We start from the raw sequence: 15,842 nt of genomic DNA on the forward strand, positions 1-15,842 counted from the left end.
CAATTCAATTTTTGGCCGGTTTTTGGTGATCTTTTTGTAATAGTCTTGTTATTTTTAGAGTCTAAGCAAACCCATTTTCCCAAATATTTTGTTGTATTATAATAATGAAAATTAGAGACATGGTTCGAGGCTCATCTATAAAGTTAAATCAGGTTTTATAAAGAACTACGCTTAATAAATTACCTGAAGAAGGTATCAGATGAACATTTAAGCAAAATTGTGCTTCTTTTTTTTGACTTGAATAAAAACGCCGCAGCAATTATTTATATAATGGAAATGTCGCCAATCTAAATAAAAGAAAACAAAATTAAACAGCTTGGGTTATAAACAAAAATCTAAATTCAAATTTAGAGCATATTTTATTATAGAAAATATAAGCTTAAATTGAGCTTTGTAAGTTGATGAAAGTAAATGAAATGGAAGAAAACAAAATTAAACAGCTTGGGTTATAAACAAAAATCTAAATTCAAATTTAGAGCATATTTTATTATAGAAAATATAAGCTTAAATTGAGCTTTGTAAGTTGATGAAAGTAAATGAAATGGAAGAAAACGAAATTTGTTCTAAAAAGAAAAATCGTGAAATGCATTAAGAAATGTGTTGAGATCTCAGAAATTTTATAAGAAGTGCAAAAAGTCGAATAATGCCTTTTTTATAAATAGTGGAAAAAGATGTATAAGGTCAACTGAGCCTATATACTAACTAGTTCGTTAGTGTTGTAGTGGGCATTCTTGCTGTTAATAAATATGTTGCTTTCTAATTGGTTGCAAAATTGCGGACACACGCCCCGGTCGAGGCTTTGACGAACTGTGTGAAGAGTTGCCCAGAGATATTTTGGACACGCCGCTAAAGAACATAACGGCAGATGCGATACCATATGTGGAGTAAGAATCAATTAACACCCGACGGCGACGACGAGGACAGCGAAATGAAAGTGCATGAAGCAGCTCATATATTGATCATATACGAGAGTATGTGGATGTTGTATATAGATCACTTCTAGTAGCACCTTAAGTGGGTCATGAAAAAACGAAATCAAATACCTATGCACGAACCGACAAATAAAACCAATCCGGTCAAGAGTTTTTCAGTGGATTCGAGAATTTCGCGCGGCGCGTTGCACACGGAGTTATTACGGAGCTCGAGCGGACAATGACGAGTGCGTAGATCGTACGGATTTATAGTGTATCCATTAAGAATATATATAAAAAAAAAATAATTCAAAAAAGAGAGAGATAATATCGCATAATGCCAGGAGCCGGCGCCAAGTGTGCGCTGCTTTTGGTCATTGGCCTGCTGCTGGGCTCCATCCTGTTGCCCGCGCAGATTGAGGCCTACTCCCAGGTGCTGGTCAGTGGCACGGATCAGGGACCGCGCATATTTAAGGCGCTAAACACGGATTTGATATTTCCTAAAACGTGAGTCAATTGGATTCAAAGCGTGCGCATAGCATAAACCACGTCATTTTTCGCAGCTTTAATTCGAGCGAAAATGTGGTGTCCACGACGACGACGACAACAACAACAACTGCATTGCCGCTGCCGATACCATATAATCACCAGCCGGAGCCGGCTGCTGCCTCGGAGACGCCGTCCGCCGTCTTTGTTACGCCCTTGAGCCCAACGAAGCCGGAGCTGCAGGAAACGTCCAGCGAGGCGCCGCCGCTGGCCCTGGTAGAGGCGGCCTCCACTGGCCGTGCTGTGGACTATCGCACCACGTATCCATTTGGTCAGCTCATAACGCCGCTGATCAAGACCGGGCGGCCGCAGCAATTCAGTTCCAAGCCGCGTCCCTCACAGAATCGCATCTACCCAAAAGGTAGTCGCTATCAGGCGCCAAATGGTGGCTACAAGCGCGGTTAGTATGGTGCCGGATCGCTTCAAGATGTCCACATCTTAAATCTTCACATATTTCCAGGTCAAATTGCCGATCGTTTTGCGCCTGGCCAGGCTGTTGCCTCGAATATATTCAAGGAGCAGCATCAGCACGATCCGCACGACCACAGCCATGGCGGCAAATTGGCACTTGGCTCGAATGTGGTGCCCTCGTATCTGTCCACCAAGGATACGTACTCCTTTCCGCCGCTCAACACAAAATACCCATCGCCGGCGCAGGATCCCAAGGCGGCACAGCCCTCGGATACGATATCTAGTTATTTGCCGCCAGCTTCGGGCAACGATTTAAGCAATGCGGGCTACGTATATCCTGGTCCTGTGATGGGCTCCTCGGGCTATACGTATCCGAATCCTGGTAATGGTGATAAAAATACCGCCGCTAGCACAACCAGCTCGGTACCCGCCGCACAGCCAGACGACGATCCGGGCAACGATGACACGATTGGCGTGCTACCTGCCAGTGCGCAGGATAACGCACCGCCAGCCAATAATCAAGCTGGCAAGGATGCTGGTGGTGCAGGTGCAGATGGAGATGCTCCAGATGCTGGCGGGGACGGCGGCGACACTGACAATGGTGGTAATGCGGGCGGCGACGATGCGCCTCTGCCAGCCCTGCAAACTGATGGTGCTCAACCAAGTGACGACAACAAGTACGATCCTAGTATGGAGTATGCAACTCCGCCGCCTGGCTGGCTGGAGGCGCATCCGGAATCAGCGGCACCAAAGCCGGCAGATCACGATCATGACCACAGTCACGATCACGATCACATTCATGATCATGATCATGGTCACGACTATCCCGAGCATCCGCATCCACCGCCGCACTTCCATGATCATCATCACGATCATTTTCCCGATCATTATCCGGACGTTTTTCCATCCTATCCGGATGTCTCTTATCCGGAACTGATATACGATGATCACCATCCGCATCATCATCATCACCACGTGGAGCCACCACCACCGCCTCCACCGCCGCCGCCACCACCGCCGCCACCAACTGAACCTCCACCGCCGCCCCCACCCCCGCCAGAACCACGTGTCAAAAAGTACAGTTACTTCTACATTGGTCGCAAGCTCTGGTACATACCTTTGTACTTCACCGTCTGGTTCAGCTTCTATATTCTGTGGCTAATCATCAAGTCCATTGGACGCCACAAGGTCAACTTGCCAAATCACTACGTTACGCGGCGCAGCTTGCCCGACTATACGGAGCAGAGTCGGGACGAGTACATTAACGATATGACGGTTAAGGTGCTGGAGCATATAGATAATTTTAAGCAAAAGTATTTGAACTGATAAGCACACTACAAACTAGTTACGACTAATAAAACACGTATTTTTATAAAAAAAAAAATAGTCCCGTTTTCTTTGGTTTGGAATGCAGAACTTTTGGCGCGAAGCTAAGTTGGCAGCGCCAAATAAAAATAAAATCATATTAACATATCGATAACATTTTCGATAACATATTTGCAACGCATGCGGTCACATTTATTCAGACAGTTTGTCGCTTTGCATTTGTTTACGTTTAGTTATTTTTGCAAAAGAATACGATTAAAAATAATTCGCCAAGATGTCGTATATGTTACCGCATTTACACAATGGCTGGCAAGTGGACCAGGCCATACTCTCAGAGGAGGACCGAGTCGTTGTAAGTGCAAACCGGCCACGTTCGCCCCAGACCAGCGACGTCTCAAATCTGCCAATTAACACATTTGAACTATTCAGGTCATACGCTTTGGACACGATTGGGATCCGGCGTGCATGAAAATGGACGAGGTGATGTACAGCATTGCCGAGAAGGTTAAAAACTTTGCCGTCATCTATTTGGTGGACATAACCGAGGTGCCCGATTTCAATAAAATGTACGAACTGTACGATCCATGCACGGTCATGTTCTTTTTCCGCAACAAACATATTATGATTGATTTGGGCACCGGTAATAACAACAAAATCAACTGGCCGCTGGAGGATAAACAGGAAATGATTGACATTGTGGAGACGGTATATCGTGGCGCACGTAAAGGTCGTGGCTTGGTAGTTTCGCCCAAGGATTACTCAACCAAATATAGATACTAAGTTTAAATTTGTTTAGTACAATAGTTTAGGCATTATAAAGCTTGATTTTAGTCCAACATGAAATGTTTGTTGATTTTGGCAACTTTTGTGTATATTTTTCTTTGGGTTTATTATTTTTTTTTTAATTTTTGTTGTCACATTTCTCAATAATATCGCTAACATTTACATCAATTTGGGGTTTTCTTTTATATATGTATAACATTTAACTAAGTTGTTTTTTTTTGTTTGTTAATAGCTCTTTGGCTTCGTAACTGTATTAAATAGTATAATTTTTCAATTGCTTTTCTCATGCTTGATGTCAGTTTTTACCAATTGTGATTTGAATTTAGCTAAAGGTACAAACACGATTATGGAAATCAGAAGTTGGATTGTGTGAAAAAAACACTTTATAGAAATTGTATTAGTACAAAAGTATAAAAGCAAACGGCACAACAAAAGGAGTCTCATGTTAAACAATAAATAAAACATTTTCTAAAGTACTTCTAGAGTTTCTTATGAACGCGCTAAACCATTTCCAATACATTTGGGTTTTCACTTATTATTGTTCGTTTAATACAACAGCTCAGTTTTTTTTTTTAATTTTTGGGTCTTATTTTTGTAATAAGCTTAGGTTTAACAATTGGTTCTGCTACATTTCTTTTTAGTTATACAATTTAGATTTGTTTTTTTTTTTATTAATTTTTGCTTGCTTCTCTCATTAAATATACATATATCTGCATATATATATATAGCTACATTATTAGTTAATATATATATTTTTTACTTGCTTATTTGAAACAAATTTAACGCTACAATCGTTTTAAGTTTTTTTTTTTTTTTTTTTTTTTTTCATACTTCAGCATATATAACCAACAATTAAATATTTATATGTAAGTATATGGTTGTTGATTTTATAATTTTGATATACCATTTCCTAGGCGCCTGTCGAGTTGATTTTGCATCGTATAAAATACATATTAGTATTCAAAAATATTTCAAATAGAGGGCTGGATTTACACTTATGCAATAGGATAGGTACAAATTAGGCTCAGGCAGGTGAGAAAGTCTCTAATAGATTTTTCGTTGAATATCTTTCCGCACAAACAACAAAATGCAGCTCTAGTTCTTTTTTTGTCAATATTATTACATACATACATACATATTCTCATTATAATTAGGTCTGTATTTTGATTTCAATTTTGTGGTTTCATTTTCTCTCTTTTTATTGAAAAATACAATTTCTTTTTTTTTTTTTTTTGTTATTTTTTAATTCAATTTTCTATAATTGCTATAACTTGTTCTCACTTGTGGAGCAAATGCATTTTCATAGAAAAATAGAGATGCGTAGGTGGGATGAGTTAGGAAATTGTTTCATACTATTTAAACATTTTTTTTTACGTAACACTATATTTTCTCTCTTTTTTTTTTGCTTATATTTTTATCCTTTTGACAACTAGATTTTATTAGCATGCTTCAACAATTTGCTTAGAATTTCTCTCGCTATTCTATCGAAAGAGTTGGGAAATGATAAGTCGGAGAAAGATTATACAAAGTGGAGAAAGTAAGCAACAGCTATTTAGTTCGACTAATGCTTATCGTCTTAAAGTTCTCATCTATGTATGTTTGTTTAGGCTTGTTTCTGTCAGTGTACATCAGTTAAAGTATTCATGTGTGGCAAAGTTCTTGCTCTGTGCACAAACTATATAAAATTCTAATTTACAATACTTCAAGTATTTCGGTTTTTTTTTTTTAGTTTTAGTTTTCTTGCTGGCTGCTGTTTAAGACACTAGTAGAAGAATGTTATTATTTTCTTTTGTTTTTGATTCATTTTAGAAATAAAGTGAGGGAGACTGATATCTGCTGCTGGCTGCTGGCAAACTACGAGTACTATATAGAAATATATATATATATATATATATATATATATATATCAATATATATATTATGTATATGTATAAACATTTGCTCTGTTGCGCACAATATGTATATAAATATACATATATTTATATGGTATGTATTTAATAGATAGTGTGAAAAATAAATCCGAGTATCACTACTTAAATTTTAGAGTTCTATTAACAATAATAGACAACAGTCTCTAAGTACGAATACGTTGTTGTTCTTCTGATTTTCTTTTTCGGTTTTTCTAAACGAATTTGTTTTTGTTTTTTATTTCTATGCGCAATACCCGATCTAAAGCCCTGCATCGCGTTTCGAATACTCGAACAATTATTTCGATTGGGCGAGTACTCAAACGAAACTTTGATTGAATCGAAAAAAAAAATCAGCTCGCGCTGTTCGAGCGTGCTTCAAGCTCGACTATTTCGGTTGCGTTCGAGCTAATTGTCGCACGTGGACACAACTCAAACCGTGTCGAACATGTTGCTGAGTCAAGCAGTTCGAACTTCGTTCGAATGGATGTCGTCGGGTTCAGTGAATCATTTATCGATAATGAAAAGCTCGAGTTTGTCGGTTATCGATTTAATCGATTGAGTATCCCAGTTTTATGCATGTGATTTAACCCGATGCAGGGCTCTAGCCCAGACAAAGCGCGTTTTGTAGTCCGCTTGGCTAGGCAACCCTGCTAGCTCCGGGCGACTACCCTAAAAGTCAGTTGTTAAGCTCTTGTATGGAACGGCCACCAGCTGGGCTAGAATAGCGTCTCTTTCGACCACTTTCTGGTGGTGCCGGGCAAACTGGGATCACGCTCCTCCTCCACACTTAGCCCATCAGCCCCATGCTCCCCCAACTCCAACTCCTCCTCGTCATCATCTTCGTCCGTTGGCAGGCGGATGAGCGGCAGCTCTAGCATAACAGCCGGCGTCGCTGTTGTCTCGCTGCTGTGCTGGTTAAGATTGTGGGCACTCTTGCTAGCCCCGCCGCCGCCGCCGGCGCCGCCTCGCAGGATGAGCTCCTTGAGCGTTGAGGGCATGCATATGCTTTGCGGCCTACTGGTGGCTATCACTGAGTCCGATATGGAGGAGGCGCACGGATCGTGGCCCAGTCTACTGTTGGATGGCAGTTGTGCTTGTTGCTGTGGAACTGTTACTGCTGCTCCCTGGCTAGCGGCAAGCGATAGATTTGTGGCCTGGAACTGGCCACTGGAACACACATAATTATTGTCCATCTGTGGACTTGGACTGGTGGAGTGACCCACACTGATGACCGTATTGAGGCTGCTGTATTGCGTTTGTGTCGCCGATTCGCCGCCACAGCCAGAGGGACTCGAACCGGAAGCACCAGCCACCGCATCCATCATGCCCAGCTCAGTGTTCAGCGTGGAGCATGTGTCCTCCTCAGTGGTTGTGGTGGTTGTCGTTGTTGTCGTCGTTGTCGTCTGCGGATCGCTGTGCTGCTGCAGCAGCTGTGCCCGACGCTGCGGCGGACTGTAAATGACAGCACCGAAATGCGTTTCCAGTGGCGGCGCCATGGCGGCCCGATCACTGGCGGAAGCGCTAATGGTGCGATGACGCTGCAGTAGCGGACGTCTGGGACGTGCGCCCATCATGGGCACAGCGCTCAGGCTGAGTCGCTTGATGGGTAACACCATCTGTGCCTGTGGCTGTGGCAGCGGTTGCGTCGCCTGGGCCGCGGCCAGCGCCAGATTGTGCTCCTCACTGTCGCTGCTCAGCTGCTGCATATCATCGTCTGTGTCGGCGGCGCTCTCCTCCAGCCCGAACACCGAGTCCTCGTCCAGTGAGCGGAGCTCTGAGTCTGGGCATTCCAGCGAGGAGATCTTAAAGGAACTTAACGAGGCAAGCGGCGCACGCTTGCCCTCATTCACCAGCGCATTGTGCAGCAGCTTGGCCGATATGGTGCCCAGGCTACCACTGGCGCTGCCGCCGCCACCGTTCAGCCGATCCAGACTAATTGGCGTGCTGTCCACACTGATGCTGCTGGAGGTGGCATTGCCCGGTGCAGCCGCATTTGGTGTGTACGGATAGCTGTTGTTGTTGCTCTCCACGTTCCGCTGCAGCTCGACCAGCGTCAGCTTGCGACGCACGCCCAGACGCAGCTCCTCCGAGGGCGAGTCGCAGAAATGAAAGGCCTGCTGCTGGTGCTGACTGACGGGCGGCGCCGATTGCAGCGTCTTGGCCAGCGGCAGTGTCAGGTCCACGCTTTCCGACAGCGTGCTCTGATTATAGGGATAAACGTCCACTGTGTCCGCGCTGATCGAGTGAATCTGCTGCTTGCGTCCGGCCTGTGCGCTCTCCGGATCATACGAGACAATGCTGTGCTTGCGCTTGATGCTGGGCGCGCTCAAACCAAGTGGTGTGCTCTTCGCTGGCGCCTGATTGTGCGTGGCGGGCTCATGTATGCTGCGCTCCGATGGACACGGCGAGGCCTTCGGCGTCGGCTGTATCACCTGTATGTCCGGATAATAGTAGTCCCAGTTCTCTATGCTCGAAGTGCGCGATGCCGTCGACAATTTACGCTGCAGCGTCGGCGGCAGATTGCTCATGCCCAGCGTATAGGCCGAGGTGCGACGCTCCAGGTAGGAGCTATCCGTGCTGCAACAAGTCATCGCGCTGCTGCGACGCGAATCCTGACCCTGTAGCGAAAGAAACAGAATGTGCAAGCGGGCTTAAACTTGGATTTCAAGCGCCATAAAGATGTCTTAACCTAACCCGGCAACTATTTATTAGCCACATCTTATCAATATCGGACAACTATGCCATACAGCTCAATAGGAAGAAGAGCTGGAAGTCAGAGGAATCATTTCAAATGGAATAACCAGGGCGGGCCCAGCTAAGCAGCACAATAGGAGATGCTATTTGGTTCGCCTTCAGTGTCGCCCACTCACCGCCATCGGCACGGACAGAAACCCCTGTTTGCTGCGTGTGGAATCTGTGCGTTTGTGCAGCTGCTCCTGTTCGTCGTTCTGTGCATCATGCTGCATATACTCCTCGTGCTCCAGTTCGTCCTCGGTTTCCATAAAGTAATCGTCAGTGCCAAAGCTGCCGCCCATTGGATAATTGCTAAAGATGCGCGAAGATTCTGAGCCGCTTTTGCGGCGTCCGTGCGCACCAGCAGCACCGCCGCCGGGCGACATGGCCGAATAGGAAAAGCGACGCGGTGGCTCCAGCAGATAGCTATAGCCCACCGGTCCGGGCACACCAACGCCACCTGCAAGAGCATGGGATTAGAGCATGACAGATCAGGTGGAAGGATCGTTCCATGCACGTGACTTACCCACGGATGCGCAGCGATAGCCGCGATTGAGCAGCGGTGGCGCGCTTACATTGCCCAGGGAGAGCATGCGCTGGCGTCTATATACCAGTGCATCATACTCGTCCGGGTAGATGGACATGCCCGTGGCAACAATTGCCTCCTGCAGTTCACGCTCCTCCTCCTCCTGCATGCAAACAGCGGCCACCGCTGCCATTTTGGGATCTTTAAGCACCTTGAGCGTCTCATTGCTACTGCTGCGGCTCTTCCACACAATGAGAAACACCATCAGACCAAAGAAACCGCCCAGCGTGGCCGCAATGCGCACACCCGTCATCACGTCGTAGGTGGCAAAGAATTCCTCACGTATGCGCGCCCGTTCGGCGGCATTTTCTGCATCGGTCAGATTGCGTTCGCCGGGCGGCAGTAATGGCAAATAGGGCTTGGGTGTGGCTGGAGCGGGCTTACGTGTTGCACTTGTCGCGGAGGAGGAGGATGAGGAGCTGGTGGCGGCAGTGTTGCTGTTCTGATTAGAGTACGCCGGCGGTGCCGGTGATGCTGCGAACGGTTCGTGTACACCACCATTTGCGTCCGGATCAACAAAGGCGGCCAGTTGAGGGTTCCTATGGTTGTTATTGTTCTTGTATGCGCGCGTGATGCGTTGCAGTTGTTGTGGCTGGCCTGAGCCGCGGGCATGACTAGCTGCTGTTTCTCGTGCTGTTATTGTGCCAATTGGGCCTGTTGTTGTTGTTGTTGTTGCAGTTGCTGCTGCTGCTGCTGTTGTTGCTGTTGCTGTTGACGGCGTTGCTGCAGACGACGGAGCACGTCGTGAAAGTTTGGCCATCTCTATTGAAACATTGTCTAGAAAGCAAAATAAAAAAAAAATGCAAAAATTAACGGTATAAATTAAAGACACGCGCTGCCAGCTCGCTGTTGAGCTATTGTGAATATTAAGAAATGGCGTTGCCAGAGAGACAGAAATAAAATTTGCATGTATCGATAACAAACGCGAATATTTGAATTCCCTTTTTTGTTTTTTTTTTTTTATTATTACTTTGGTTTATTTAAATTTTTCTGTTATTATAATTTATATGAATATTTACAACTACTTATTCTACTGGTAAGTCTAATATACAAATTTACAGTGGCGACTATATAAATCGATCTGGGAGATCTATTGGGTGAGACCTTCGCAGTCTCCTCCGCGTTCGGAGTCCTCCAATTCTACGCCTAGCCAGACGATTAGGATGATTTCTCAGTCGCGCTATATAATTTGCGGCCTGTATATTTATTACGTCCCCGACTTTGGGCACTCCTAGGTCTTTAAATTCCCTAGATTCATTTTACTGTTAGTTTCTGCCAGTCGCTTCCCAAAAAGTATGCTAAGCTTTAACGTGCTTGTATAAATAAATTGTGCAACTCTCTCGGCGCCATTTTCAATCTAGTCATGCCGCCTTCCACACTGCAATTAAAATGCCATAAACTCAGCCACATTTCTTGGCGCATTCCTCGCAAGCTTTGCAAAGTTTTTAATTGTTTTTTTTTTTTTTTTGTTTTTAGCACTTACACTTCACATTGCTGCGCGTTTCACACGCTATGCAGAAATTCCCTTTGGGAAATAACTTGGTACATTTTTTAACTTTCTGTTGAAATGAGTCAATTAAAATTACATTCATATATTTGCGAGTGTGTGCGTGTGTGTGTGTGTGGCTCCGTTACATCCTTGGACTTTCAACAAGTTGCACGCTCAATAATTCAGAAGGACGAATCGCCTGTTGCCTGCTGCCTGCTGCCTGCTGGCAACTGCCTCCTCCCTCCCACCCACCTGATGTTTGTCCTGTGCTGTCCTGGCTCATTGTCATTGGCAGGCACCCTGTACACCCTGTACGCACCTACACACACCCTGTTCAGTTGCCGCCCATCTAATTGTTCGTTTTTGTATTGACAGCCGCGCAGTTGCGGAGCTGCGCTCTGCTGAATTTTCTATCTGAGTTGTCTTTTTTTTTTCTTGTTTTTTGCCTTCAATTTGCTCTGCTTTTTTTTTTGTTTTGTTTTATGTAGTTATGCCATATTGTGTGTTTCTTTTATTTGGTATTCTGGCCAAGGACGCGCTGACCATCAGTAGCTTCCAAATGTATTATTGTAAAAGTTCTGGTCTAATGTGCCGCTCCTTTACCTTGGATCTGTATTCTTCATATCTGTGTGTGTGTGTGTGTGTGTTCTTTTTTTCATCTTTTTTCGTTTCGTTTTTTGCAGCTTGTTTCCATTCTTTTCATTTCCAATTTTGTAGATTGCTTGGGCAGACAAAAAAAGTTTTAATGGCCATTATGCGTTGGCTATAATTCGTGTTCCTTTTCCTTGTGCAGCATAATGAGGCGCAAATGTGAAGCGAAATTGCAGTCTAAGCACTTTCAAGTGATTTTTAATGACTTTTCAGTTTCGTGTTTTGTGTCATTTTTTTTTTCGACTGGTTGGTTTCCTTTTAATGCCCTTTATTCTTGCCCAAAATGGCAATAAAATAAATTGTTTGTAAACAGATAGGTTAAGCATATTATCATGTTGATATAAGAAAATAAAAGCAAGCAAATCGAGTTAGCTAACAAATTAGGGCCTTCAAAAATCAAAATGTATAAATCTTAAAGGTAAGGTTGTCTCAGAAATTGTGAATGTGTCCTATATTATAAGCCATAATCTTAAAGATAAATCCCAGTTTTTATACTTAATATTGTTATCGATAACGATTCACAATATTGCTATCGATAGCCTTTTAATTATCTAGTCGAAAAACTTTGCATGGTCTCACTGGCAGAAAAACAAATCTTCAGCATTTGCTACTCACATAAATTCAACTTTTCTTTTATACTATTGGGAATTGTGGTTTTTGGTACTTTGAATAAGTTGCAGCTTCCTGTTGGGCAAACATGCACACACACGCACACATACATACATACATGGGCTATATTACGCCCTAGAAAAAGTGTTGAAGCTACTTATTTGAACGAATTGATGGATTACCAAGCTCGTGGGGATTTAGCTGGCCGGCTACACAAAGCTGTTAATTGCGTTTAGCTGGCTCAAGCAAAAGTCGAGCAAAACAACAGACAGACTGAGAGTGAGAGAGAGAGAGAGAGAGAGAAAGTGGTATAGGCAATACATAGAATAATATGAACATTAACGATGTCGGCGCATTGAAAGTGTATATCAACACCATATCGATGTCAAGGCAATGTGCGGGTTAGGGATGTGGCTCGAAATGAGCGGAAAATGGTCAGCCAGGCTAACAGAGCAACATGTTGTTGTTGTTGCTGCTGTTGTTGTTGTGCATGATGAATGATTGCGGTTAGACAGGGAGAGCATATACAATGGCAAAGGCAATGGCAAACAACGTTGACAGGCGGCCTCAACTTGACTTGGCACACGCTGCGTATGTGTTATGTGTGTGTATTTGTGCGTGTCTTGCGTGTGTGCGTTGCGAGGACGGAACAATAATACATCAATGTAAGCGTCATGTTGCCGCTGTGTGTGTGTGTGTGTGTGTGTGTATTTTTTTTCTCGTTCTTCTGTGCATTTGTTGCCGCAGGCCATTTCTGCCTTTTAACGGAGCCCAATTTGAAATTGACGGCAAATCAATTGAAATTACATAGATATGTATAAATACACACACACACACACATGTATTATCAGGGCACGTCTTCATTGTTGTTGTGCGTGTGTGTGTGTGTATTTGCCACATACGCATTGAGCTGTTCTTTGAGTTTTGCTTCGACAAAGAAATCATTCATGTGTATTGAGGCGCAAATACACAAAAATTTATAGCCACACTCCGGTACACTTCCATAGCGACACCTACTAAGACAAAAGTTTTCAAGCGTTAGACATCAAAACTACATTCAAATACAATCAGAAGAATAAGTTAATATTAAAATATAGCGTTGTCATATTCATGATCATCTTCAAGTCTCAATTTAAAATTTTTACAATTTTGTTCTGAGTATAAAACACAAAATGGTTTGTGTTTTTACGTAAAAAGAAATACTCCTTAACAACATAAATTGTAGATGGCATTAAAAGTGTCGAAACTTTAAGCGATTGCTTAATAAGCTGCCATTAAACTTAGCCTAAGGCATCTGTTTCTATGCAAATGCGCAGCACTGTAATCTGAATAACCACAACAAGCTACGAATACACCTATTTACCCCATAAGCTGCTTTCACAAGCATTAAGCAAATGAAAATGGAAATTTAAATGAAAATGCAAAATTTATATATATATATACATATAGATATTATTTCGAACGATATGCTAAGCGCTTGTATTATTTTTAATTAATTTAAATGTCTGCATAAGCTGCTGAAATGATTAGAATTACAAATTGTTGGCCTCAAGATTGTTAGAGGGGGCAGGGCTTGGCTTTTTAAAAGAGCCAAGTCAAGGCTCAGGCCCTTGTGTCTAGCTGCCTGGCTGCCTGGCTGTCCGGCTTATTAGCGTGTATTTTGTCTATGGCGCCAGTTTCAGTCAAATAATGTGGCACGCCCTCTTACCCCGGCACGCCCCGTCTACAGCCGTGGGCCATTTAACAAACATTTCGTTAATCTGGTACACTTGGCAGGATCTCTGGCTTTAGCTGTGTATGGCTCCTGTTTCGCCCTCCACGTCCTTGCCGGTGCACATCCTTGCCCATGTTGTGCTGCTGCTGCTGCTGCTGCTGTTGTTACTGCTTATTGTTGTGCCTTTATTGTTATGGCCATGTTTTTTGTTGTATTCATTTGGCGGCATTGTTAACCGCGCCCGCTCCCGTTGTGCCCCGCCCCGCGAACGCTGCTGCGTGTGTGCTTGTCTGTTCATTTGTATTTTCTGTATACCCTGTACTCTGATGAAAATGGGTGGCATTTATTTTCCAAGCTCTTAACCCATCGATACAAATTCAAGTGTAGTCTCTATAGTTTCTTTCATTTTCGCATAATCGATAAATATCGATGTGTATACATTTTTTTTTAGCATATATCGCAGGTTGGAGCAGTACAATTTTGAATTTTAAAATTCTCACTCAAAGAAAGCTCATTAATTTTTCATAATATCGATAAATTAACTAGCATAAATTAAAAGATATATTAAAAATCCATAAATGAATCAGTTAAAGTTCAGAAATCGGTTGTAAATGATCGATAACTCTCGTTAATTAAACAAAATCGATAAATTTCGATATCCAACAGCGATTTTTAGAGTGTAAATTTCACTTTGAATTAAAAGTAGATACCAAACGAAAAATATCGGAATGGGCAATAAAGTTGGGCAAAGCAGAAGCACCTGTTAGGCTAGCTGAGAGCTGGGCATAGGGTATCTTCCAGTCGGCTACTCCCGATTGCAGCACTTGCCGGGGTCTTTTTTGTGTCTTAAATGTTAAGCGTTTTACGTTTATGAGCACGAGTCAGACAGAGGCAAGCATTAGGGCACGCCTCCCCCATTTGCATCATTTATTTCATTTCAAATGTGGCCTTAAAAACAAACTGAAATATCCTTTAAATTGCATTCGGGTTGTTGTTGTCGTTGTTGTTGCTTTTGCTGTGCATTGACGCACAAATTATGCGCTTAAAGCGAACATTTTGGCCATTTGTGAAATTCGATTGTGGACACAAAATGTGTCACGTCTTGCATTTTGGACTAGTTTTAATGTATGCTCAAATATTTAACAGCAAAACGTGCTCAGCCTGGCCAATGTTGACACAAACACACACAGGATGGCACAGGATATTACATGGGTCCTGGCTCAAGTCAAAGCAGCTGCCAAAAACTAGAAATGTCACCTCCAGCCGTGCCGCCCCTTTTTCTAGTCAAGTGGCAAATGGCTTTACTTTTGCTCACATTACGCATTTTCACATTTTCGCATTCGCACCCAGTTTCATAATTCACTGTCAACTTTTATATGGATTTATTGCTTAATCACTTGGAAGGACATGGATAAAATTGGGCACATATCGATGTCTGCCCAGCTTTGCCTGTCTATAAATCATATAATCAATATACATACATAAACATAAAATCCGAGATATTTGTATGTATATTTATGTAGGCAAAATAACAATTGATGAATTATCTGTTTGGCAATTGGGTTAACTAGCAGCTGAAGATTTGTAGATAGCTTTAATAACTTAAAAAATGTATATTCAAAATTATTGAAGTATTTAATATACTTCTTTAATAAATTTTCTATTAAATCTTCAAAATTGCCTGCTTATTATTCCCGCTCTTTACACATATTTAAAAGTTCATATTTAATTAACTGATTCAAGCAAAATCTGAACTGTTTTATTTGTTTTCAAATATAGGCATTTGCCTACGAGTCAAGTTGAAAATTGTGTTGACCTTTCGAAGCTTGTTGAATGTGTGCTCAATAAACGGAACATGTCGAAATTAAATTTGAAGTAAAGTTTACAACTTTTGTTAACATTAGTTCAAATATATGTGTTAGCATCAGCTGCGCAGCTTATTAACTTTCTTAAATAAATAATTACTAAAATTTATTTACAGATATATTAATATTACAAAACCGAGCAAGCTTCAGACCTAGCCACAGGGTATCTATGTGTCTTTCACTTACTCACAGCCCAGTTGCAGTTAATCGCAACAACTATAAACAAGTTAGGCTAGACACAAATAAAGCTCAATTAATGGGCTATAAATTAATCAGGCAAATATATATGTTAAACAGAGCAGCAGCAT

The 15,842-nt window shown here is 42.6% G+C and overlaps 3 protein-coding genes across 7 annotated transcripts in view; 2 read left to right on the plus strand and 1 right to left on the minus strand.

Annotated features, from left to right (window-relative positions):
• Window positions 1-1,090: 1,090 nt before the first annotated feature.
• On the plus strand, window positions 1,091-3,280 carry LOC6628773 (uncharacterized). Its single transcript, XM_032438397.2, has 3 exons — window positions 1,091-1,418; window positions 1,475-1,857; window positions 1,918-3,280. Exons 1-3 carry the CDS (start codon window positions 1,249-1,251, stop codon window positions 3,192-3,194), a joined length of 1,830 nt encoding a protein of 609 aa, XP_032294288.1. The 5' UTR covers window positions 1,091-1,248; the 3' UTR covers window positions 3,195-3,280.
• Window positions 3,281-3,370: 90 nt separating this feature from the next.
• On the plus strand, window positions 3,371-4,056 carry Dim1 (thioredoxin-like protein Dim1). The gene is made up of 2 exons (XM_002052727.4): window positions 3,371-3,546; window positions 3,624-4,056. Exons 1-2 carry the CDS (start codon window positions 3,469-3,471, stop codon window positions 3,972-3,974), a joined length of 429 nt encoding a protein of 142 aa, XP_002052763.1. The 5' UTR covers window positions 3,371-3,468; the 3' UTR covers window positions 3,975-4,056.
• A 127-nt stretch (window positions 4,057-4,183) lies between these two features.
• Window positions 4,184-15,842, minus strand: part of LOC6629020 (pneumococcal serine-rich repeat protein) — a 67,505-nt gene continuing 55,846 nt past the window's right edge. For all 5 annotated transcript variants that reach the window (XM_032438409.2, XM_032438407.2, XM_032438406.2 and 2 more), the window contains 3 exons: window positions 9,147-9,983; window positions 8,758-9,080; window positions 4,184-8,505 (listed from right to left, as the gene is read on the minus strand). In XM_032438409.2, the coding sequence (XP_032294300.1) occupies window positions 6,604-8,505; window positions 8,758-9,080; window positions 9,147-9,966 (3,045 nt within the window). In that variant the 5' untranslated portion in view covers window positions 9,967-9,983 and the 3' untranslated portion in view covers window positions 4,184-6,603. The remainder of the gene's footprint in view (window positions 8,506-8,757; window positions 9,081-9,146; window positions 9,984-15,842) is intronic.

Source organism: Drosophila virilis, chromosome 4 (assembly GCF_030788295.1).
Source record: "Drosophila virilis strain 15010-1051.87 chromosome 4, Dvir_AGI_RSII-ME, whole genome shotgun sequence".
Classification (NCBI taxonomy): domain Eukaryota; kingdom Metazoa; phylum Arthropoda; class Insecta; order Diptera; family Drosophilidae; genus Drosophila; species Drosophila virilis.

Coding starts and splice junctions, on each gene's coding strand:
- LOC6628773 (XM_032438397.2), top strand. CDS start 1,249: ATGCCAGGAGCCGGCGCCAAGTGTGCGCTGCTTTTGGTCATTGGCCTG. Junction 1,419..1,474: donor GATTTGATATTTCCTAAAAC/GTGAGTCAATTG, acceptor CATTTTTCGCAG/CTTTAATTCGAGCGAAAATG. Junction 1,858..1,917: donor AAATGGTGGCTACAAGCGCG/GTTAGTATGGTG, acceptor ACATATTTCCAG/GTCAAATTGCCGATCGTTTT.
- Dim1 (XM_002052727.4), top strand. CDS start 3,469: ATGTCGTATATGTTACCGCATTTACACAATGGCTGGCAAGTGGACCAG. Junction 3,547..3,623: donor CAGAGGAGGACCGAGTCGTT/GTAAGTGCAAAC, acceptor TGAACTATTCAG/GTCATACGCTTTGGACACGA.